Raw genomic sequence first — 25897 nt, 5'->3', positions numbered from 1 at the left:
CAATGGAGATGCACGAGGGTAGCAGTGGTATGGGCACTATGGGAGGAAAGAGATCTGTGAATCTTTGAGGAGAAGAAAAGAAGTAAGGAAGCTTTGATAGAAGGGATTATGGTAAAAGTGGCAGACTGGATAAAATCTTTGAGTGTGTTCTCTGACTTTACCTTCGGTGATGTAATCAGGAATTAGGGAACAGTTGCAGCCTCATCCTCCTCCAAAAAGAGAATATTTTTTATGAAGAAGATACAAGGAAAGGTGATAAGCAATCACCCGAGGGAAAATAACAATCCAAGGAACACCCAACAAAGATAAAACAAAACCCAGTAAGCCCAAACCATCCCAACATGGCCAGCCCCTCAAAAACCAAACCCCTTACAAAAATACACATAAACGATACAAAACATTGACCGAATACAACCCCGATCATCAAAACAAACAATACTGATGCCCTTACAAGACCCCAAGCACCCACAACCGCCACCCAACAAGAAGACCGACTCAATCAGTCTTCTGGTTTGATTTTTGATTGCAATCTTCTTGTTGTCTTCTGACTACATTTTTGTGTTTTCTTACTATCTTCTTGGGCCCAATGCCAAATGGAGCTCCTTTTATCCTAACAAACACCTTTGACACTGCTATCTGCTGTTGACTTTTTCTGTTCTTCTGAATTCTGCATCTTCTAGCTATGTTTAAGGTTCCTATAGCTAGAAAGAGAATATTAACAGATTGGGATCCTTGTCCTCCTGAGTTAGGTTTCCTTAAGCTAAACTTTGATGGCAGTAGCTTTGGTAATTTGGGTCCTTCTGGAATAGGAAGGGTGATTAGAAATGAACATGGGAGAATTGTGGGATTGTATTCAGGCCCTATTGGAACAGGAGATTCCACAATAGCGGAATTGAGTGCAATTATGTTTGGGGTGCAAAAAGCAGTGGAAATGGGGGTAAGGAAGCTGGTAGTTGAAGGAGATTCCAAAGTAGTCATAAGCTGGTTGAAGGAGAATGAAAAAACTCCCTGGTACTTCAGAAATGAGATCAAAAAGTTTAGAAGACTCTCAAGGGACATGCTTTTGTCAATTCAGTGGATTCCAAGAATGGTCAATAGTCTAGCAGATTAGTTAGAAAAGCAAGGGGTTAATAGGGAACAGTGTTTTTGGCTCAGTTGTAAAGATAAAGAAACCAAAGTTTCTTCTTAATTAATAAAATATTTTTCTGTTACTGATCAAAAAAATTCAAAGGAGAAAATGAATAAATTTGAAAGAGAACAAGGAGAGATATGTTGAGATGTGCTTAATCCAAGGGAGGTGCAAAAAACTGCCCAAAAAAATTTATTGCAAAACATTGAAGGCAAGGGCTAGGAAACTGAGAAGCTGATAAAATTGCATTTTTTTTAATTCAAATGCGATTATGTGAAGAAATTCATCATCATTCAAGACTTATCCCAACCATATGGCTTTGCTACATGATTTATATTTCTTCAATCTATTCTATTTAATGCTATATCCAAATGTTAAATAATTGGTGCTTAAATCATTTCATACTACATCTACCATGTCCTTTTTGGTCTACCCCTAACCCATCTAGCCCCTTGGATTTGGAACAAACCACTTCTTACTGGTGTTGTTGATGGTATTCCATGCATGTGACCAAACCATCTTAGTCTATTGCTTTGAGCGACTTCATTTCCAGTCCTATCCTTTCTAGTTTTCCATTCATCCATCTCAGCATACACATTTCTGCCACACTCATTTTTTAGACATGTTTCTTGATTGCCCAACACTTTGTTCCATACAGCATAGCTGGCCTTACAACTATTTATAGAATTTTCCTTTTAATCTAAGTTGTATTTGCCTATCACATAAAATTCCAGATGCAATTGAAGGCAGACTCTTGAGTAGACATCTTATTTCTTAGTTTTTTTATGGCTCTTGCTTCTCTTGTTTTGTTCATTTAACAGTGATAGATTTTTCTCCGTTCTTTTGCTTTTCTACTTCTAATCTTGCTTGATATGGCTTACTGTTGTTTTCTTTTTTACTCTTGGATTTTTTTGATATACTAGATATGCTGAGCATATTCTTTACATTATTAGCCTACCTATTACTCAAGGAATTGGTGGCTTGAGTAGGTAGATTTGGTTGGGGAATCCATAGTATGCCAGACCTAAGGTATTTTAAGACTTCTCTCCTTGGTGTCATAGTCTTACTGTTTCTACCAATATGATTGTTCTGCTTCTAAGAAGGAAGAAGGAGAGGAGCTTGGAGGGTCTTTCATTCATTTTAGTGATTTTCAAATTGGTAGTGATTTTGAAGTCTTAGAGCCTTGTTCTCTTTAGTGACAGATTAGCCCAGCTATAGATGGACAAATATTGAAGCAAGGGCATTCTTAGAAGGGATTAATTTTATGTTTGCAATATTCTTATTATGAAATGCAATATTGATAGTTCTTATTGCAGCTTGTGCTTAAACTCCGCCCTTTTATTCATCTAGATTTTCCCTCTTTTAATAAATTGTCATTCTTTCTTTATACTGAAAAAATGCATGCTTGATCAATTTTTTATTCTTTGACAAGATGCAATATTTTTATCTGAAAGCTTATCTGTATTTCTGTTTCATATTGAAGAGTTCTTGAGCATCATTTTGTTGAACAGAAAAACTAACCTCACCTTTAACCTTCATTTTGTTCACTCGTCTTTTGAATGTTTGTTATAAATGCCATTCTTAGTTCTCTTATTATTTATCATATTTTTGTTAGATGAAAACTCAGCCTTGGATGCACTGCAAACTCTGGCAGATTTATCTTTGATGATGCCATCATCTACAATGGAATCTGGTAAGCAGTTTTTTCTATTGTTAAAGGGAGGGATTTGGACATATCTCATTTTCCACAATAGCACCCCATGTTTTGACTTCTATGATCATTACAAACATTGGTTTATTAACCATTTCACTAGGGCATCAAAAATGCGGTGTGCCCAAATGTGATGGTCTCACTAAATTCAAAGATTCCTCTAAGTTCTTATTATCTTTTGGCATCCTTTGGACAATGTCATTCTTCTACCTCCAGATCTGTTTCCTTCCACAATGACTGCAAAGCTGAAAAGTACATAGAAGCAAATGCACCCCCTGCCGCTGCTGAAGATCATTATTCTCTCTTCTCAGTTGACACACATAGTTTTGACAATGTTAAGATGCACGGAACTCACCAGCCATCACATAACCATTAAATTTCCTGTTCCGTCTTTCCATGTGCAAGATCTTCAAGGTTGGGTTCCTTTTCTTTACCAGTAAGGTAACCCAGTTTCTCCTACCACCAATGTGGGGCTTGGCAGATTGCACCCATTCTAAGAAATTTGTCCCATCCGATTTTACATTTGTTATTTGGATGTCTGGACAGCTGATAGATATCATACCAGCGCTTGCAACCTTCTTGGAATCTTGGTTATCTGCCAAGATTGCCTCACAATCAACTCCTACAAGGGTTTTGGGAATGCAATTTGGAAATAGGAACAATAAGAGAGATACCATGCACTTTGACTAACAAAGCATCACCTTATTGCCAAAAAACATTTTCAAACCCTTCCGAACACTGCTATACATCAATTGGGTCGTATTACAGTCCAAATATTGAAGAACAGGGCTGGGTAGAAATATTGGAAGGAAGAAAAATGCCCCAAAAATTCAAATCTGATTAGAATTTTTTTTATGGTTAAGAGGCCGTTTGATAATGGCTGAATTTGCTGAACTGAAATACTTACTGCTTTGTCTTTTAGTTGATAAAATAATTAAATAATAATTTTTTGATCAATAACTGTAACTTTCATTAATTAGTCAAGAGATAAGAGTGCACAACTACAAGTACAATTGGAGATAAAACAGCTTATCTCCAATACCGAAAATTTGCAATCTAGCCCAAAACGCTTGATTTCTCCCAACCCCTTGTTTTGCCAAAGCATCAGCCATTCTGTTAGCTGTCTTTTGAACCCATTGAATTTTAATATCCATATCCCTTGTTATCCATTTAATCTGCTTTAGCTCATTTTTGTACATCCTCAAATCATTTCCTTTGTTTTGTAGCCACTTAACCACCAACTGATGATGACAGAAAGATAAAAAAAACATCAGCTTGTGCACATCTAACTCCTATGCTTTAATCACCCCTTCTACAACTTCCATTGCTTCAGCCGCCAATGAATTCCCAAGAACTAATTGGTCGTGGGAAGAGTGTCACCACCTGGCCTAACTCATTTCTAAACAATCCTCCTACACCTGAGGGGCCTGGATTCCCTCTACTACTGCCATTAACGTTCAATTTTATGTACCCTTCAATTGGTGTTTTCCAAGATAAACTAGTCCGGAGGTGAAGATGATGAATTTTCTTTAAATATGATTAAATAATAAAATTTTCAAGGGTCTAGTGATCTACCCAGCTTTGAACTAACATTATTTCTCCCTCCTATTCAGAAGGAAATTATGCATCAGAGTACAAGGAATTTTTTCTGTTATGAAATTTCAGGGATAATAATTTAGTTTGTTGCTTTGTTGGTGATTCCAGAGTCATCTATGCAATTTAAGGAAGAAAAGAGAACTTCTGACATTGGTGATTCCAGACCTAAAATTTCAACGGCTGAGGAGAAAGCTTATCAGTCAATGGCTTGTGTTGAATATGCCGGTCTAAAAGGTGCCAAACTGGGAAGAGATTCAGCTGTTGATGTTAGTACACTTTCCGAAGTGAAGCAGCAATCTACCCCTAAGATGAAAAGTAGACAAAGAAAGCTATTGGCATCAAAAGTAAGACATATTCTTGTTGGAAAATTCCTTTCCTCATGCAGTTGCACATATTCTGAAGTTTATCATCTAGTTAGCTGGGTGATGCTAATGACCACCCAATTTGTTCACTAGTTGCAGGTTGCAAAATCTGAAACTCACAATGATCCTTATCTCAGTGAAGCTCATAAAACTGAGGTATGGAAATCCTTTTTTAATCTTTACCTTTTTGGTGTTATTATTATATGATTTTGTCAGATTTACAGATATTTCTGGTGTGATTGTGGGGAAGGAATGTAGTCCTTTACATGTTCATGGAACTTATATATTGTTGTCTATACAACTTTGATTTTCTTGTCTTCAGTTCAGACTATGTAATAGTTGGTATTGTTATAGATGCTGTTCTAGGAACCTGGGCAGCCAGGTTCATTTTGAAAGCTGGGTGATGAGTTTTCTTGGAGATGCACCTCACCCTAGGACAGGCTTATTGGGGAAGCACAATTTTCTTTCGATTGGGAACATGATGAAGAATTCTATTAGTGAAAGTTAGGGAAGTTACCATGTCCCTGGGATCCAGGGTGATTTCATTTTGAATCTTTAGAACTCCTATTTCTATATAACTTTACAGTACATAGAACATTCCTACTAGAACAATCACTGAATTTTCTCATATGACTCATTTGTTCAATTCGATATGGTTGAGGACTTAACTATCATGGACTCCATCTGGTGTTATCCATAAATCGTGAATAATTTTTTCAACTTGGTTGATTTTTGTAATGATTTATTAATGCTGTAGTTTTTGGATTGGTTAGAGACTACTTGTTTGATTCAGAAGCAAATGGTGTTCATCTATGTTTCTATTCTGTGGACTTCCTTACTGGTTAGTTGCTTGGTAGCTCCACTTTATACCTACATATTTCTCTAGCATTCCATTGTCCTCTGTAGTCATGAAAGCCAAGGGAGTTACATTAAAAGTTTCTCTTCCAGATTCTGTAATCTCCACTCGAGTCTCTTGACTACAAATTATTAAAGCTGTAACTTCACACCTTGTTTCAGCCACCACCAAAACCTTGTTTGGCCCCAAACTTGTGGTCTTCTGGAGTTCTTGATGTCCCCCATTGGTGTACGTACTACAATAATAAAAGCTCCATAGCTTGAAGGAACCCTAGTTCTTCTTTCAGAGCCCTTTGACAAACATGTCTGCTCCTGTTCTTTGAACCTCTGTCACCTAAGAGTTCTGTTGTTCGTTAGTCACCCTGTTATCTAGTTCCCTCTCACCTGTTTCTGCATCAAGGCAGTGACAGCCATACATATTTCAGGATCTCAATCCCTTGGTGATTACCCCCTATATACTATATGATCTATCTTTTTATTCTAGACAAGGGGGACATCAATTAATATGAGATTACATGCTTAATGTAGTCTTGAGCTTTTAAGATAATATTTTGTCATCAGATTATTCTTCTGTAGCATCAAATATTAGTGCATCTTCTCATTTCTCTTCTGAGTTCTATGTTTCTTCTTTTTAATTTGGTGTTACCTTTTATCCTTTTTTTTTGAGCAAAAGGTAAAGTATTATATTCATTCAGCTTGTGAAAGCATACACAAGTATCACCATGTACAGTGAGCCACTATACAAAAGTATATTATGCTGCATCAATCCTACCAGACATTACAAAACATAGTAGCAGGATGCAGTGAGATGTATTGATGAAATGATCTGTTGCAGCTATTCAAGAATGAATAATTCCCAAAAATTTATTGGCAAAATCTTCAATTGAGCAGCTTTGATTCTGGAATACTGTCTGATTTCTCTAATTTCAAATGCACCAAGATATAGATACAGGAATTGTACTCCATAACTCCTATTTCTTTTAGCCTTTTCAAGTATCTAACCCATGCCACTCTGTATGCCCCTGATTTATAGGTCTCAGCTGAAGAAGAGAAGAAATCCATGACAAAAGGTAAACGTACTAATCAAGTTAATATGCTGCCAAAACAAAGGAAATCAGTTAAAACTTTAAAACGTTCTTCTTCAAGTACCAATCAGCAAGGAGGGAATGATTCAGCTGTATCGACTATAGAGGTTGCTCCTGTAAACCAAGTTAGTTTACCCACCAAGCTCAGGAGTAGGCGTAAGATATGTATACCAAAGGCATTGATCCAAAAGGAGTTGAGATCTTCTGAGAGTTTTGGAAATGACCAACTGAATAGATACTCTTCCTCACTCCATGACAAGGCACTTGATCTGAAGGTAAAAAATATTCCACACTATTGTTAAAACTTATTTTTGAAGTCCTAACTGCCAGTTTTTTTACTTTTGTTTTTTCCTTTTCTTTCAATTGCAGGAAACACTTTCTCATTGTCTGTCGTCTCCAATGCTGCGTAGGTGGTGTGCTTTTGAGTGGTTCTATAGTGCAATTGATTACCCATGGTTTGCTAAACGGGAGTTTGTTGAATACTTGAATCATGTTGGCTTAGGCCACATCCCAAGGCTAACTCGTGTTGAGTGGGGTGTCATAAGGAGGTATTTACTGTTTATTTTTTCTTCTATCAGTTATGATGTGATTAAAGTATAAAGATAACATGCATTATATATGGAAGTTTCTCAGCAAAAAGTATATGCAATCTTTTGTGTCCATTGGTGTATGTTAGAAGATAGTTGCCCATCTTGATGTGGGATGTGGTAGGGTGACCTACAAAATAGGCCATGCTTCCAAATCAAGAGGTGCAACAATAGTGCGAGGGCTTCTAGATGCCTGGGGTGAATGCCCAAGTGACACAAAGCTCAACTTTAAAAAGTAAATAATAACCAGAATATAAAATTATGCAATCTGGATTAAATATACAAATAAAAACCACATAAACCTTAATAGTAGCATGATGTGATAATCCATAACCATATTTCATAAAAACAAATTGATAATTCAAAATCTATAAAACACCATAATCCAAATACATAGAAGACATACAAATCCGTGATGGAAGAAGAGTGGAGCCCTTGTTTTAGTGGATCCTTGTTTAGTGTGTCAGAGTCAAGTCGAGAGTTTAGAAAGAGAGAAAGAAAGAGACGAGATTTTGTGGGTGTGACCCAATGTGTCAGTTGACTCCCTAAAAGATATATTTATAATAAAAAGGTAAAAGGACAAATCTTCCCTTAGTGTACAAAAGAAAGAGAGTGCAAAGAAGAGTAAAAGTACAAAAATAGCCTTGCGGCTAGATCTCACAGTCTCTACACTCCCCCTCAAACTGATGCCTAGGAATAAGCATCAGTTTGTCCATGAGAAATAGATGTCGAGCCCGAGTCATTGCTTTAGTCAGCAGGTCTGCTAGTTGGAGCCCGGAGGAGACATGAGGAAGCGATATGGTACTCTCAAGATGGACATCATGGATGAAGTGGCGATCAACTTTTGTGTTTGGTGTGCTCATGGAAGACGAGGTTGAAAGCAATTTTAGTCGCACTGACATTGTTTGCATAGAGAGGAACAAACGATGATGGCTCATTAAGTATTTCAAATAAAAGAGCCTGAAGCCATATCATCTCACTACATACGGAAGACATAACCTTGTATTCAGTTTCAATGGAAGATTTGGACACAATAGCTTGTTTCTTGCACTTCCATGAGATAAGAGAGTTGCCTAAGAATACACACCAGCCAGTAGTGGATCGTCGGTGTCAGGGCATCTAGCCTGATCAGCATCTGCATAAGCCATAAGATTAATAGGGGATGAGGAAGAGAAGAATATCTCGTGTGACAGGGTGCCTTCCACATATCTAATGATCCGATGAACTGCAGATAAATGTGGTTGTCTTGGGGAAGACACGAGCTGGCTTACTATCTGAACTGCATAAGATATATCTGGCCGAGTCATGGTGAGATAGATTAAACTGCCCACTAGTTGACAATAAAGGGTAGGATCTTCAAGAAGAGAACCATCACCTTTGTTGAGTTTCAAATTCAGTTCTAGTGGGGTGTCCACAATCTTAGAGTCACTAAGATTTGCCAGTTTAACAAGATCAGCCACATACTTTTGTTGGTTAACAAAGTAGCCCTGGGAGTTTCTGCTCACTTCAAGTCCCAAGAAATATGTCAAAGGCCCCAAGTCCTTCACCTTAAAGGACTCACTAAATAATTATTGTAGCCTAGCAATTCCTTTTGTATCATCCGTTGTAATGAGTATTATCATCGACATATAGGACTAATATCGATACTCCCTGCTTTGGCCTTAAGATGAATAAAGAATAATTAGAAGAACTTTAGATAAAGCCAACATGACAGATCTGAACTTCTCAAACCAGGCTCTAGGAGCTTGCTTCGGGCCATAAAGTGACTTCTCCAAACAACAAACAAGCTACGGATCTATACAATATCCGGAGGGGGCTTCATATAGACTGTCTCTTTCAACTCTCCATGGAGAAAAACATTATTGACATCCATCTGATGGATTGTCCACTGTTTGGTTGTAGATACAACCATCAGAAGTTGTATAATGGTCATTTTAGCTACAAGAGCAAAGATCTCCTCATAGTTTATCCCATATTCCTGTTTGTAGCCTTATGCAACCAGCCTTCATATAGACTGTCTCTTTCAACTCCCCATGGAGAAAAACATTCTTGGCATCCATCTGATGGATTGTCCATTGTTTGGCTGCAGATACAACCATCAGAAGTCGTATAGTGGTCATTTTAGCTACAAGAGCAAAGGTCTCCTCATAGTTTATCCTATATTCATGTTTGTAGCCTTATGCAACCAGCCTAGTTTTGTATTTGTCTAGGCTTCCATCAGATTTTAGTTTCACAGAGTAGACCCATCGACTTCCTATGAGAGATGTCTCAAGTGGAGTTTTGACCAGGTCCCATGTGTCATTCTCAAGAAGGGCATGAATCTCAGAATCCATGGTTTTGCTATAGCCTGCTGGTAAGATTTGGGAATGTATGTGGTAGATAAAACAACGGAAAAGGAGCTATGGTTTGGTGAAAAACCATAACAGTTAGGTGGGCGAGAAATTCTAGAGGAACGACGTAAAGTGGGAGTAATGGGTTTAGGAAGAAGGTCAGGTACACTTACTGAGGCAGCTGGAGTGACTGGACCAGCAACTGGTGGTGGAGAAAAGGGGGGCATTGAGACTGAAGGAGGTTGTTGCTTTTTGGAGTAGGTCTGAAGTTGTTGCGGATGTGATAATGGAATATCTGAGGTGCCCATAGAATCAAAACTGTGCAACAAGGAAGTAGGAGCTGGGAATTTTAAATTATGTTTAAAAAATGACACTTTCAAGAAAAACTACATTACAAGAGATTCTAAGACGACAAACCGAAGGATCATAGCAAAGGAACCCTTTATGTTCAGAATTGTACCCCATAAAAGCACACAAAGCTGCTTGTGTAGTTAACTTTGTATGTTCACGAGGTGGAAGGTGGACAAAACAAGCACAACCAAAAACCCTGAGCATGGATAGGTATGCGGTTTGTGAAAGAGAGATTGAAAAAGAGAAGAGTTATTTAAAACAGATGGCGGAAGACGATTTATGAGATACACAATACTGTTGGCCACCTCCACCCAAAACCAAGAGGGTACATGGGAATCCTGTAGAAGTGTTCTGACTACACTCAAGATATGCCTATTCTTCTGCCTACCCGTTTTGTTGTGGGGTGCCTAGATAGGATTTTTGGGGTTGAATTCCATGTTGTTTTAAATAATTTTGGAAATCCCCATCAATATACTCTCTCCCTGAAATCCGATCGTAGAACACAAATTCGAACATCAAATTGGGTAGTAACATAGGTGTGAAAGTGTTTAAATACAGTGTACACTTCAGATTTCTTTCGAAGAAAATAAGCCCAAGTGAAATGAGTGTAGTCATCAATAAAGGTTGCAAAGTACTTATATCCCAGCCATGAGACAATTGGAGACGACCAAGCATCACTATGTATAAAATAAAAAGGATCTGTTACATGCTCATAATGAAATTCAGATTTCTTTCGAAGAAAATAAGCCCAAGTGAAATGAGTGTAGTCATCAATAAAGGTTGCAAAGTACTTATATCCCAGCCATGAGACAATTGGAGACGACCAAGCATCACTATGTATAAAATAAAAAGGAACTGTTACATGCTCATAATGAAAAGGAAAAGGTAAAATATGACTTTTACATAAACCACAAGTGATGCAATCTTTATTCACATTCTTAAAGGAAACAGTAGAAACAGGTAAACTAGCAGAAGCAAATAATTGATCAAGTTTCTTAGAAAATGGATGGCCAAGGCGTTTATGCCACAAATGCCAATCATTATTACAGTTAAAAGATTCAGAGCTAGAAGTAGTAGAAAGAAAACACGAAGTAGAAGCAGGAGCAGTCTTATTCTTCTCAAATTCCAAAGCAAATAGTCTTCTCAGTCTATGCCCCTTCCCCTTCACCTCCCCAGTTTGCTAGTCCTATATCAAATAACCATTAGAAGTGAATGAGACATTGTTACCTTCCTCTACAAGTTGGCCAACAGAAATCAAATTGGTGGTAAGCTTAGGTACAAATAAAGTTTTGGATAAGTGAAACAAAGATGACTTAGAGGTAGATAAATACAAATCATCACAGCCAAGTGTGTCCAGCTTTTCACCGTTTGCAGTGATAATGTCTATTAGGAAGATGGGGCTTGGGATACTGACCGAGAGTGGCCCCTGTCATATGGTTAGAGGTTCCTGAGTCAATATACTAGAGGTGGTTTGGTGAAGGGCAATAGGCCGGTGACTTACCAGACAAACCAATAGTAGAGAAGGTTGAAGAGATGACCGAGGACATGCGCTGTCGAATCCATTCTTTAGACTTGTTGCCGGAGGTGTCGTTTTGGCTAGCTATAGAAGTAATAGAGGAGGAGTCATTTGAACCATCTACAATAGTTTGATAGGCCTTGTAGTTTCCTTTCTTCTCATTTGATCAACTACCTTTTGAGGCCAGGTAAGACATTCAATAATAATGTGGCTGACATGCTTGCAATATGTGCATGTGCTCTTCTTACAATGGGAGACAATGTGCCCATACTCCTTACATTCATAACATTGTACCTTAGAGAAATCCTTCTTCCTTTTTGGTTTAGTTGCTAGGAAGACAACATCAATGTTGGAATCTTTCCTTTCATCTAGTGCAATCTGTGTAGTCAATCTGGTTTCCACTCTCAAAATCTCTCCAAGGATAGTATCTAAGTCAGGAAGTGTTCCTCGGCTTAGGATATTAGACTTGACAATTTCAAACTTAGGCCTTAGATGCATTAGGAAATGCATAATTTTCCTCCTGTCAAAGTGTTCCTTCATGTACTTCAGTTTGAAGGATCTTTCCCATGTGAACTAACTCACATTTTGTCCAAACGTTGATGAATCCAACATAATATTCCTAGACCTTTCTGTCTCCCTGATAGTATGAGAAGATGTCAACCTCTATCTGATGTTGTCTAGAGGGGTTCGATTGCTGATAAACTTTCTCGAGATACTGGTACATCTCATAGGCTGTCCTATACCCTCTCATATAGAAATATCAGTTTCGACTGAACCTAGAATCCACGACGCAATTTTTGCGTTGTCGATGTTCCACTGATTAAGTCCCTTAATGTGAGTCATCAGGTTTAGATACAAATCCATCCAGATATCCCCAAAGACCCTTAGCATCGACATGGAATTGAAAGTTAAACTTCCATAATGCGTAGTTCGTACCATTGAACATAATAGGAAGAACCTCCATCCTTTCTGATGCCATTGGAAGAAAAAAAGGCAGCAACACACTTCCAGAAAACAATAAGATTTGAACCAAGGGAAGAGTGGATCAAAACACACACTTTCAGCTGATGTCCAAAAAAGGCAACTGTAAAGTTCTGCCGAACTGAAGAGTGGATCAAAACCCCTCAAAATCAAAACCGATCCAAACCAAACCAAAGGGAGTCAGTAGATCTGCTTTGGGCAACACCAGATCTAAGATTTCAGGCTGATCTGATGTCTCTACAAGGAGATCTAAGAGGAAAGGTGAATCTGATGGCGCAGCAGTCCAAGAAAAAGATCTGTAAAGTTCAGATCTGTAGCCGATCTAGGAAGAAGATTAAAGGACACTCAAGAACTTCTCAAATACTGTTAGAGAGTTCTTGAACCAGTGGTAACCGAGATGTTATGTGTGGATCAGGTTGTGACCTGCTTTGGTACCATGTCAGAGTCAAGTTGAGAGTTTAGAAAGAGTTGTAAGTGCCTTGCTTATTCCTCCCTACTGTAGTCACAATTCACAAAGAAGGAATTATGTCATCTATAAATAGTTGGTCAGATTGTTGTTGCACTTCTGCCCCCCCTCCACCCTCCACCCTCTTGTCAACCCAATACTTTCTTCCTTCATGATTAGTCAATTAAACACATCCATAATAACTGTGCATAGAAGGGGAGAAAAGCAGTCTCCCTGTGTTAACCTTCTCTTGGATGGGAAGAAGTCCTTCACTACCCATTCATCAACATTGAATAGTGACAAAACTTCAAACAACCCGTAATCTGCATTCTTAATCTTTCACGGAAACCTAGTCAACACTTCCTCCAAAAATGATCAAGTACCTTGTCATAGGCCTTTTCCAAGTCCAATTTGTTCATCCAATCTTTCTTACCAGATTTCTTTAAGTCTTCAAAACATTCATTGGTGATTAGAAACTGGATGGTCATTATGGAGGGAAGTATTTTTAAGTGCAGACAAGGGACTTTTCCTATACCTTTATAAGCTTGATTGGCCTGAGGTTACTAACTTGGATTGATTCAGGTGACCTAGGCACTAAAGTTATGAAACCTTTCAGCCTGATACTTTATCATTGCATGAAGCAATATGGCCCTTGCAATCTTTTATCCATAGAAGATATATATCTATTTGGACATCCTTTGGTTTATCTAATGATCAGTGGGTATAGCATTTGTGATGGAACTTTCCACAAAAATGCCTTGAAACTTTTATATGCGATTAAGTATATACTTCTTGTTTTTTAATCAATAAAAATAAATGTTTTTCATAAAAAATACTTTTTTATCTATATGAAGCTTTTTTTGTTCTTTTTATTGTTCTTTCAAGCTCATCAAGAAATGTTGGCAAGATTATTACTTAAGATTTCTCTTATTTGGTCATGCAGTTCCCTTGGAAAACCTCGGAGGTTATCTGAACAATTTTTAAGGGAAGAAAAGGAGAAACTAGAACAATATCGTGAATCTGTTTGGAAACATTATGCAGAACTCCGTACTGGTACTAGGGAAGGCTTGCCTACAGATCTAGCACGGCCTTTATCAGTTGGACAGCGTGTCATTTCATCTCATCCCAAGGCACGTGAGATTCATGATGGTAGTGTACTGACAGTTGACCGCAATAGATGCAGAGTTCAATTTGATCGGCCTGAACTAGGGGTTGAGTTTGTTATGGTAACGTTTCTTCTTTTATCCCAAGGAAAAGATAAAACTTAACCCAACTTGTCTTTTTTTTTTTTTTTATAGGAAGCGAAAATTTTATTAAGAATTAACCAAAAAGTGTACAGACAGGCATCCCAAAAGGAGATGCAAGATGCAGCCTCATGTACAAATCAACTTACAATTCAGCCAAAAAGATAGATTCCCTAAAAACATTTGCTTAGCTAAGGAATCTGCTAACCCATTAGCTGACCTTTGCCACTGAATTCTACAAGCATATTAAAGGTTAACCATTTGAACTTCTTCGCAGCTTCCTTGTAGGTCCAAATAACATAGTCTGGATCTTTCAGCCACCCAACTACCAGCTTGGAATCACCCTCAACTATCAATCTGTCCACATTTAACTGTTTTGCAAGTTGCACACCCAGCAGAACTGCTTGGAACTCAGCAAAAATGGAGCTCCCTAGACCAACTGGGCCTAAAACAAGGCAATTGTATTCCCATCTTCATCCCTTATGACACCCCCTATACCTGATGGCCCTGGATTGCCACGACTGCTACCATCAAAGCAGTGATTTAAAAGGCATGCCTAGGCACTCAGGCGAGGTGCATTAGGCCCTAGGCACAGCACTTTCAAAAGGCGCGCTCCTGGTGCGCCTAGGCGTGTGCCTGGTGCACCTTGCGCTCAGACCAGGTGTGTGCCTTTTTTATTTTTTGCGCTTTTTGTTACTTTTTGAACCTAGTAGTTGGGCCTGGGGTGGCCAAGCCCCTCCAAGAACCACCCCCTATTTGCTAATGTTGTTCATTCATTCATCCTAATAAAATATCTTCATAAAAGGTAGTTAAAATTATAAAATCATTTATTTTTGTGTAGGGATTAAGAATTTAAGACCCTAACACGGACTTGTTTGGGCTTGCCCTGAGGGGCTTGGTACAAACACGGCTCGTAGAATTAGGAATGCAGGATGTTTTACATCACTTTAGTTATTTGAAGTAATGCAATTGAGGAAATAAAGAGATTTTGGGTTTTACATGCTTGAAAATGTTTTCACGTTTGATTTTATTTTTAAATTTTCATTTGAATATGCTTTACATGTTATGTTTATGCATTTTAATTCTAGATAATAGGTTTTTTAAAACATTTATTTTAAAATTTAAGTTTATATTTTTATTAATATTCTGTTTAATATTTATTATTATTATTATTATTATTATTATTATTATTATTATTATTATTATTATTATTATTATTTGGTATTTTTGCGCCTTGCTTCAAAAAAGTATGCCTCACATTTCACCTTGCGTCCCTTGCGCTTTTAAAACATTACATCAAAGTTAAGTTTTTGGAAATTTTCCTCCAGTGGAACCCATTCTGGAATTGTCTGAGGAGATTGCTACCTCTTCCAATTCCTCCATATATCATCGAAGGAGAAAAGGGGGAATAGCTTTAAGGTTTTGACCCAATGTATAGCCCTTGTTTTGATGCAGTCCCATAGATCCTCTAGGTATGCAGCCCTTGCACACCTCTACAATATTCTACCCCACTGCTTAGACCAGCTGAAGAAAGAAGCATCGAAAAGGCCACTAACCTGCGTAGGAGCTTTGTTGTTTTTTTTCCCTGCAAATACTTTTTTGCTTATGTGAATCTTACAGGTCACTGCAATAATCTTTGTTTTCCAATATTCCTTGGTTATGATAACAACAATTTTGTGAAATAACTTATTATATGTTATTTTCAGTGGGAAAAAGAACTTATTGTGTTACGAATAGAAGTTACTGACAAGTCTTTCCTACATTTTGTTTGTTAATCTCTTTACTTCTGCTTGAAGAGAATGGTAGGTTTAAATTTATGAGTTGAATGAGTGTATCCCCCCTTCCTCCAAGTTAATAGATTGAGGTACAGTTTTCTGATAAATATGTTTTCGTTTGAGATCAATGACATGAACTTCCAACCCAGGATATTGACTGCATGCCTTTAAACCCAATGGAAAACATGCCCAAAGTTCTCCGAAGACAGAATGCAGGAGTTGATAAACTCTGTGAGAATATTGACGAGCCCAAGGTGAATCTACCCAAAAATTTGAAAAGTGGAGGTTGCATGAAGTTTACTCCAAGTGAGAATCTAGAGATGGCAGATGGATCTTCTCAGATTTCTTCAATTTGTCCCCTGAACACATTGTTAACACAGGCAAAGGTTTGTAGTTCTCTGCATTTCACATGTCATTATCTAATAAAGGCATGCCAGCAACAATTACAAAGTAAAAAATGTTAAAGCAATCCACTTTTTTGAACCCTTTAGAGTAAATATATGAAATAAATAACTTTTTTCTTTGGTAAAGATTTTGAATAAATATCTGGTGTTGATTTGTGAACATTGCCTCATTTTTAGCTTTTCCAAATTTGGACTGGATGAATGTATGCAACTGTTGAATATAGTCAATAAAAAACACAAAGTTTATTTAGAAACCATGATGATTGTGTCAAATATTCATTCCAATATTATTTTTTGACACATAAGTATGGTTCATCTCGTTTCCTTCATTTGCAAGCTCAGAATGAAGTTTTAGAATAAGAATGGTTAGAACTTAGAGTTGTACTTGTTCAAAACCATTTAAACACTATTTTGTTCAGGGGGACACAATCAATTCCATTTCGCTAGCTAAAGCAGCAGCCAGTGAAATTGTCAATTCACAACAAGCCACATACACACAACCATGTACTCTGGTACAAATACAAGCAAAGGAGGCTGATATACGGGCTCTTTCTGAGCTAACTCGTGCTCTTGATAAAAAGGTTATTCCACTTGATTTCACTATATATGCATAAGTAATAAATTTTCAATTGTTTCTGTTGCTAAAATTTCCTTCATTGAAATGATCATGTGGAAGTTTATTTGTTTATCAAGTCCTCCAGAAATATCATTATTTGAAGTGACCCTGGTCATACATGTATTGTCCATAACTTGCTTGCTCTGTCAAAGTGGTAAAGTTTAACTTTTTTACACTGTTATGACTTATGAATAATTACTCAGTTAATCAAGTCATTGTCTGTTTTGGTGTTCATAATGCTTTTTTTTCCACATTGGATTTGTGAATATGCGAAATCTAGGATCTGCATTAGAAATAGTCCTTCTTCATATCCATATATATGCTTTTTTTTGATAGTCAACATTCAACAGTGAAACTTTATTAACTCAGAAAAAAAAGAATATTGTGCAAGTGAATCGGCTAAGGTGTTAGCTGTTCTTGACACCTACTTAGCTGTTACCAGATGATAAAATGAAAAGCCATCATCTCATTTTTCCTAAAATAATCAACCAATATCAATAAGCACCTATCGAATTTGATATTTATCAAAATTAGAAACCCTATTAGAAACTGAAAAGGTTTGAGAGGGGAAAACTCTTTAACTATGGTCCTAGAAGAGACCTTGCATAGCTGGAATGAAACTACTGGAGAACTCTCCTCATATTCTCACTCTTGTATTCCATAGATCTTGTGCTTTTCTAAGTTATCTTAATGCCATGAAAACAGGCTATGAATTTTACTTTTCTTTTTCATAGGCAACATAGACAAAATAAGCTTAAAATGAAATGCATTAGAAGTATAAGAGGGGATATCTTAATTCTGTTGATTCATGCAACAAAAACTACAAAAACAAGAGATCTTTATCCAAGAAACCGCCTAAACAAAACAAGTGAAATGAATAAGCAGCTCTGGTCACAGGTGAAGGCTATATCAAGAGACAAGATTGCATGTAACCCCAACTATGGCACCAGTAGCAATAGAAAAAACCCATAAATTGCCACCCAAATAACATGGGCTGCATCTGATTCATTCCTCCACTTACATGAAAGAGCTCCTACATTGGTGGGTGCAAGGTTAAGCTTTCCTTGATATGATTCTTTTGTATCCACTACAAATCCCCCACCCACTCCACACCACACCACCAGATAAGAAAAAGCTGCAAATTCTGGAGTTAATGAGGCAAAATGGCTGTCCAGGATCTTGATGTCATTTTATGCCTGTGTTTCATTTCATCCTTCAGTTTTGTCTTTTGTTGTGGTCCAGTAGTTTTTGTTTTCAAACTTTTCGTACTTCACTGACTATGTTTTTCTCATCAGATCAATAGTCTGGAAGTTCACTAAAAAACTTTCTTATAATTGGTAGGAAGCACTGTTGTTGGAGCTGACACACATGAATGATGAAGTATTGGAAAACCAGAAAGATGGAGAGAACTCTCTCAAAGATTCTGAGCCTTTCAAGAAGCAATATGCCACAGTTCTTGTACAGCTACAGGAAACCAATGACCAGGCATGTGGCTTTTATGAACTTGGTCAACCTTGCATCTTACTCCAGTTCATACTCTTTTTCTTCCACCTAAATTACACTTTGCAACCTTGATCTTACTATTCCAAATGCAGGTTTCTTCTGCTCTGCTTTATTTGAGGCAACGAAATACCTACCAAGGAAATTCTCCACCAGCATGGAATAAGATAATACCCAATTTAAGTGGCCTTTCTGGATCAAGCTCCTTTGAACAAACTGCTTTTTTTGTTCAAGAATCTGGATCTTATGTAGCCAAAATTATTGAGAGTTCAAGGTTGAAAGCAGAGACAATGGTGCATGCAGCTATGCAGGTAGGAAAATTCCTTCAAACTTAAAAATCTAAAGCAGGTAGTTTCCCATCCCAAGCTCTCTTTGATTCCTAGAATCATGAAGATTAACTAGAGAATTTGAACTTCATTTTGTACATCTGGTTTTCTTAGGTTTTGATCATCCAACTGATGAAATATGGAACTGTGCATCTTGAATTTAAATATGGAGTCTTGCACTTCTATGCTTCATTTTACGCTTTGCACATTGATTCGATTTGTTCAATTGATGGGCTACCTTTTTGTTTGAAAATTTCGTTACCAGGTGGTCACAACCATCTGATCATTGGACATTTTCATGAATTGTGCCATGCATTGCTGTTGTCCACTCATAAAGAAAAGAGCAGATGCCCTGTTAAGATCATCTGACTGGACAGTTTTTGAGCTGTGACTTGTCCAAGATGTTAATATATTTGCTAGATGGTGTTAGGTTAATGGGTTATTTCAGTAAAATCATTTGTTATGGTGGCCACCTGCAGTACTTTTCTCAAATACTTCATAGGTAATCTAATTACATTTAAAAAAAAAAAAATTCAGGTTATGTCCTCATTGAAGGAAGGGGAAGATGCTTTTGCGAGGATTGGAGAGGCTTTAGATGCTGCAAGTAATCGGTATTTTGGAACTGATTCTGTTGCATCAACTGTTAGAGATCCTGTAAATGGGAGTTTGGCTTGTGAGGATCAGTCAAATTCCAGCACATTAGAGCCAACAACAAGAGTTCCTGTATCTGGTCAGAAGTCAAACACTACTGACCCAAGTGAAGCACAAATACCTTTGGAGTTGATCTCATCTTGTGTTTCTACATTGCTCATGATTCAGGTAAATTGAATGTTGTCATAGTTCTTTGCTCTAACTTCTAAATAGAAAACTGAACAAATATGCTTCCAAGTTGCTCTGATTGTTCCATTATTTTTTCAATGGCTTATATACTATTGTTATTGTTTTCCCCTTGGGATTGTTGAAATATGCTTGTTGTTTATCCAAAAACCTGATTATAGAAATTTCCCATTCTTTGTGATAGCAGAACCTCTGATGTGTCTTATTTTGATTTTGAGTACATGTTTTCTTTGATAAGTTAATTATCTTCAATATGCCTGTTCCTGGATCCTTTACTTGTGGGGGCCCACAGGCCAAACAGCTAAATCAATGATATATATAGGTCATAGGAGCAAGCAGATGCCTCTCTATATGGTGCAGCATGTTAGTTCATGAGAAAGTGAAGAGACAAGAGGAAAACCAATAGTCCAAATCTGTTAGGGTTGATCAATCTGATCGAACCAACCCCAAAAGATAGCTTTTATATTAAAGAAATATGAATGGACAAGTTTGTCTTTACAAAAGAATTAAAGAAGATGTACACTAATATACACACCTACTAAAATACAAGAAAGAAAGATAAAATTACATAACTACCCTCCATCTTCTCCACACTTCCCCTCAAACTAATGTTGGGGGATAAGCATCAGTTTGTCTATAAGAAAATTATGTCGGGCTTTGATGAAGAGGTTTGCAAGTTGTAGGCCCAAGGAGACATGTGGGAGAGAGATGTGACCCGCAAGAAGAAGATCACGAATGAAGTGGCAATCCACCTCAATATTTTTAGTGCGCTCATGAAATACCGGGTTGGATGCAATTTTGATCGCATTCATGTTGTCAGCAAACAAGGGAATGACAGATGAGTGATCAATGTTCAAGTCATGAAGTAGAGTTTTCAGCCAAACTATTTCACTGCATACTAAGGACATTGCTCTATACTTTGCTTTGTAGATGACTTGGAAACGGTTTGTTGTTTCTTGCATTTCCAAGAAACCAAAGAATCACCAAGAAATATACACTAGCCAGTAGTGGAACGATGAGTGTTAGGACAACCTGCCCAATCTGCATTTGCATAAGCTTGAAGTTGGGTGGAGGATGAAGATGAGAAAAACAAGCCATGAGATAGAGTGCCCTTAACATAACGGATGATTCAGAGAACCATAGAGAAGTGGGGCTGACGTGGAGCATATACAAACTGACTCACAAGCTGGACCACATAGGAAATGTCTAGTCTAGTCATAGTTAGGTAGATAAGACTACCTACAAGCTTTCGATATAAAGTAGCATCAGGGAGAAGCTCACCCTCATCCTTTCTTAGCTTATGGTTAAGGTCCAGAGGTGTATCCCAAAATCATTCATTTTGAAGGAGTTGCTGAGAAGGAGCTTCAAATTGTTAATACCATCCACATCATTTCCGGTGATAAGTATATCATCAACATATACCAAGAGAAGAGTCAACCCTTGTGCTCGCTTGAGAGTGAAAAGAGAGTAATCTGAAGCACTTTGCTGAATATACTAGAGTGTAGAGTTTCATAATCAGATCTTAGATGCATAAAAAAATGCAGTCTTTCTCTTACTAAGATGGTTCTTCATAGTTTTCACACAGCAGTCCTTAGAGAGATCCCCAAAGTGAGCCAATATACCAGAGCTAGAGTTTCATAATCAGATCTGAGATGCATAAAAAAATGCAGTCTTTCTCATACTGAGATGGTTCTTCATAGTTTTCACACAACAGTCCGTAGAGAGATCCACAAAGTGAATCAATTCATATTCAGTCCAAAGGTTCACAAATCCATCATAGTATTCCTAAATCCGCTTCTCCCCTTGAACATAAGAGAAAATATCAACTTCAATATGATATTGCCTAGACATATTCGATTGCTGATACACCTTTTCAAGGTATTCGAACATGTCATGGGCAGATTTCAGTCCCCTCATTGGGATACTAACATCCATAGTAACAGAACCAAGAATCCATGAAACAACCTGTTCATTCTCAAATTTCCACTGTTTCAGCCCTTTGATATCATTGGCATCGGGTATGGATGTGGAACCATCAATATAACCCCACATGCCTTTCCCTTCAACAAAATACTAAAAGTAAAATTTCCAGAGAGCATAGTTGCTTCCATCGAACTTAACAGAAATAATTTCATTCTTTCCCAGACCCAATCGAAGCAAGCAATATAAGCAGAAAACCAATCCAAGAGAGTCAAAAACTAAGAGAAGAAACCTCTTACAGTCGAAAAAGAGTGTCCAAGATTCAGCAATAGTTGAAATCTGAGAACACAGTCCAAAAGAGGAAAGACTTGTTGCTGCCACCCAGAAGAGATGTATAGATCTCTCTCAATACTTCTCTGATGTTGATGAAACTTTCAGAGGATGAAGAAGACGACCAAGACACTTCCTTTCAATTTTCACTGCAAATGGATGTCTTTAGAGAGGGATCCAATAAAATCTCTCTTGTTGGATGCGCAAAACACAGAAAAATGGTTCCTGGAATGATCAGAACCAAGGTTCGAAGTATCGATATGCCCCTGTGTATTGGCAGGGGCGTATCGGTACAGACAAACAACCGCTTAATGTTTTTTTTTTCTTTTTTTTTCAAATTTTGATTTTTGGAAATGTTTTTTAAGTATTTTTGGGGGTCCCAAAACACCTGTAAATAGGCATATCGAGACCAAAAGATACGATACGATACGCCCGATACGGGGCGTATCATATTGATACTTTGAACCTTGATCAGAACAGTCCAGAACCAATCGACGATGAGGATAGTTCTCAAACAGATTGAAAAAAAATAATGGATCAGAAAACAGCTTGCTCTGATACCGTGATAGTTCGTGAGAAAGTGGAGACGAGGAAAGCCAATAGTCCAGATCTGTTAGGGTTGATCAATCTGATCGAACCAACCCAAAAGGATAGTATTTATATTAAAGAAATATGAATGGACAAGTTTGTCCTTACAAAAGAATTAAAGATGTACACTAATGTACACGCCTATTAAAATACAAGAAAGAAAGATAAAATTACACAACTATCCTCCATCTTCTCTACGCAGTAATCATAGTTGTTATTTCTCAAGTCTGTCATGCAGAAAAAGAAAAAAAAAGTTCTTTATCAGTCCAGCGTTTACTTCTAGTCATTTGAGTTATTGAACTTTTTATAATCTCCTAGTTTCAGATTTGTTCAAATGTTTCCTCCGATATAGTTAGTTTTACATTAAGTTTGATTATGTAAAGTTAGATTGAAGTCCAGTCCTAGTTGGTTGAAAACCGAACCGCAAAATGCGGTTAAACCAAACCGATCGGTTTGGTTTCGGTTAACCTACAAAAAACTGGCGGTTAACTGAACCAACCGGTATATATATTTATATGTATATTTTATATATCTTTTAATATGTCACATATTTTCTATATATTATATATAAATATATATTCATTATATATATAAATATATACTTATATTATATTTATAATAATCTATTAATAAATATATTATATTTTTTAAAATATTTATAATATATTATATATCATTTATTATGTATAATATAATATTATAATATATATTTGTATAATATATATTATAAATATAAAATACCGAAGAACCGAACCGGTGGACCGGTTAACCGGTGGTACCGGTTCAGTTTCAGTTTGGAGAAATGGAAAAACCAGTACCACCAGTTCGGTTTGCAAAATATGCCCATGGTTTGGTTAACCGAACCGTGGACACCCCTACTGCCAAGTACAAACTCTCCCTTGCAGTCCCTTGTTCCGCTAAACCATTAGCTGATCTTCTTGCTCATTTAAAACAAGCACCCTTGTTAAACTAATTGTCTATGTGGTCACGCTCCCAAACAACCTGACTGCATCCACCCAATTATCAATTGAGAATCACACTATACCCTGAATTTCTCTATTTCAAATTATTGTTTTCAAACCCTAGTTTCTCCACGTTAAGACCATCAGCCATTTAGACCTAATAACCTACTTTAAGAACCATCCATCATCGTCCTCTAAGCCTTAACCCAACTATATGGGGTTGGCTACATGAATCCTGTTTGAAATTTCCTTCATGCTTTATGTGTTTATCCATCATCGTCCTCTAAGCCTTAACCCAACTATATGGGGTTGGCTACATGAATCCTGTTTGAAATTTCCTTCATGCTTTATGTGTTTTTTTATCAACCCTGGTACATTGACTGTCTTATTTTGATAATTCTCATTTTTAATTGGTGAAAATAATCTATATTCTGGAAATTTTTTTCTGGCTAATATTCTGGACACTTGGATTCTTTTATTCCTTCTGATGGTTAGTATTACTTCCTCAAAATATGCAGGCATGCACAGAGCGGCAGTATCCATCAGCTGAAGTGGCCCAGATAATAGATTCTGCTGTTAAAAGCTTGCAGCCATGTTGTTCTCAGAATCTTCCCATTTATGGAGAAATTCGGAAGTGCATGTCAATTGTAAGAAACCAGATATTGGCACTTGTACCAACATAGACTCAACCACCCTACAGTAGTGTCTATTGTGTATATTACAATCATGCTAAGTGAAAAAAAATTGTCGTCTAAATTCTTTTCTTTTGCCTACCCCCCCCAAAAGCTCCAATTGTAGGGATCAATCCAACAATCCTTTCTTGGGGTATTTGGGAAGTCATGTCAGATACCTTCTTAGAAAGTTAGAAGATATGCCAGATGCCTTAATCTCTCAACCTTCAATTTTCTGAAATTCAATAAGACTCCCAAAAAAACTATTATAAATTAAACACCCCAAACCATGAAACAATCAGATGTTAAACTGATAAGAACAGATACTACACTTGATCTTAGCCAAAAGGCCGAGAAAGGTATGGCTTGATCTGGATCTTCGATCACTTTTTATAGTCCATGCTACCTCTTCGACTCTTTTCACTAGCCAATGTGGGGCTAAAGCCGAGACAACATAGGCTGAGCCTGATTAATCAACACTAAACTCATTTGTGAATAAACCGCCCTGAGGCCTGATCAATTGTAAAGCCATGATCAATGATAGCTGTTTCAAAGTAAATTTTCAACTAAGAGCACAAACACAGTTCTTGTAGACGGATCCTATGATCCGGACACTGGAAATGCAGCATCCATCTTCAAAGAATTGAGTAACATCATACATGCAGCAGGACATCAATGCCGCAGGGCTTCTGGAGCGACAAAAGCAGAACGGTGGATGGAGAAACCTCTGAAAGACCAGGCTAAGCATCTTATTCAGTTTCCTATTTTGCATGTAAAAAAGAGATTGTCTACTAACGAACATTAATAGATAGAGAAAATGAAGAATTTGAATAAACGAACTGGGTAGGGGCCGCGCGAACGCGTACCCCCGCTGCCACAAATTATGACGTACACTCTCCCACTTGGGGAGATGTTAGGCGGGCACCCCTCCTTTGTGCAATGGAGGTCACCAACCTAGGCTATGGGCCTTCTTGATCACCCATTCACCACGTCCAGGTAAGTATGTTTCATTTCCGCTCTTCCACTCTATTTATAATGATTCGCTTCCTCCGCTGTTAACTTCCTTAGCCGATGTGGGGCATTATACTAACTCCAATTAGACTGTTTAGGCATGTAAAAGCCGCTTTTGCAGTCTGCAGATGGCAAAGTTCTATTAGATTTAGAGCCTCAGCTGGGTTATTTAATCCCCCGCGTCATGCTTTTTACCCAAGTTTCTCTTCTAGCTTTTGTTTTTGGGTGAAAATAAATTAATAGATTAAGAACTAACATACAGAATTTGACAGAGACAACAGACAGGAAAACCATTCCTCCCCAACCTCAGAACAAGCTCGGCTTGAGTTTAACAGTCTGTTTCGTCGATTCATGTATCGGAAAGCTTGAAGCTTAACACAGTCCGCTCCCAGGATAACTCCATTACCATTCTCCCCAGGAAGTCAGGAACACGACTGAGATTTGAATGGGTTACCGTCAGTGGAATAACATCTCATAATGGAAAAGAAAACCATATAACGTACAGAAAATAGAAACAAATCTTCTACAATGATTTGGTGGGGTGCGCCAGGCCCCCACGGTAGTGCAACGCATGGATGACGCGCGAGATCCCCAGTAGCAAGCTACTGCTAGTCGGTTCTCCCCCTAAAAAGATTAATTTAATATCATGTGGACCGATGGCCCACGTATCAGATATTAAACTGATAAGAACAGATACTATACTTGATCTTAGCCAAAAGGCCGAGAAAGGTATGTTTAAATTAGTGTCTTCCATCACTATTTATA

At 37.6% G+C, this 25897-nt stretch overlaps 1 protein-coding gene, 2 non-coding genes and 1 pseudogene across 16 annotated transcripts in view; 1 reads left to right on the top strand and 3 right to left on the bottom strand.

Moving 5' to 3' along the window:
• The window catches only part of LOC148867422 (protein ALWAYS EARLY 3-like), a 94253-nt gene extending 69908 nt beyond the window's left edge, over positions 1-24345 (top strand). For 9 of the 14 annotated variants that reach the window (XM_088976964.1, XM_088976953.1, XM_088976963.1 and 6 more), the window contains 12 exons: positions 2745-2822; positions 4545-4780; positions 4892-4954; positions 6687-7013; positions 7108-7286; positions 13892-14174; positions 16117-16353; positions 16791-16952; positions 18329-18472; positions 18583-18798; positions 19351-19632; positions 23969-24345. In XM_088976964.1, coding sequence (XP_088833090.1) covers positions 2745-2822; positions 4545-4780; positions 4892-4954; positions 6687-7013; positions 7108-7286; positions 13892-14174; positions 16117-16353; positions 16791-16952; positions 18329-18472; positions 18583-18798; positions 19351-19632; positions 23969-24133 — 2372 coding nt within the window. In that variant the 3' untranslated portion in view covers positions 24134-24345. The remainder of the gene's footprint in view (positions 1-2744; positions 2823-4544; positions 4781-4891; positions 4955-6686; positions 7014-7107; positions 7287-13891; positions 14175-16116; positions 16354-16790; positions 16953-18328; positions 18473-18582; positions 18799-19350; positions 19633-23968) is intronic. The other 5 variants (XM_088976957.1, XM_088976951.1, XM_088976961.1 and 2 more) reach the window with 3 other exon arrangements.
• On the bottom strand, positions 24308-24484 carry LOC148867421 (U2 spliceosomal RNA; annotated as a pseudogene).
• Positions 24485-24965: 481 nt separating this feature from the next.
• On the bottom strand, positions 24966-25125 carry LOC148867420 (U1 spliceosomal RNA). Its single transcript, XR_016111112.1, has one exon. It is a non-coding gene; the product is annotated as a U1 spliceosomal RNA (small nuclear RNA).
• Positions 25126-25668: 543 nt separating this feature from the next.
• LOC148867419 (U2 spliceosomal RNA) lies at positions 25669-25865 on the bottom strand. The gene has a single exon (XR_016112051.1). It is a non-coding gene; the product is annotated as a U2 spliceosomal RNA (small nuclear RNA).
• Positions 25866-25897: the final 32 nt, after the last annotated feature.

The sequence above is a fragment of the Nelumbo lutea genome, chromosome 3 (genome assembly GCF_056320005.1).
Source record: "Nelumbo lutea isolate HS-2025 chromosome 3, American lotus-T2T, whole genome shotgun sequence".
NCBI lineage: Eukaryota > Viridiplantae > Streptophyta > Magnoliopsida > Proteales > Nelumbonaceae > Nelumbo > Nelumbo lutea.
This window is presented reverse-complemented; position numbering and strand designations above follow the sequence as displayed.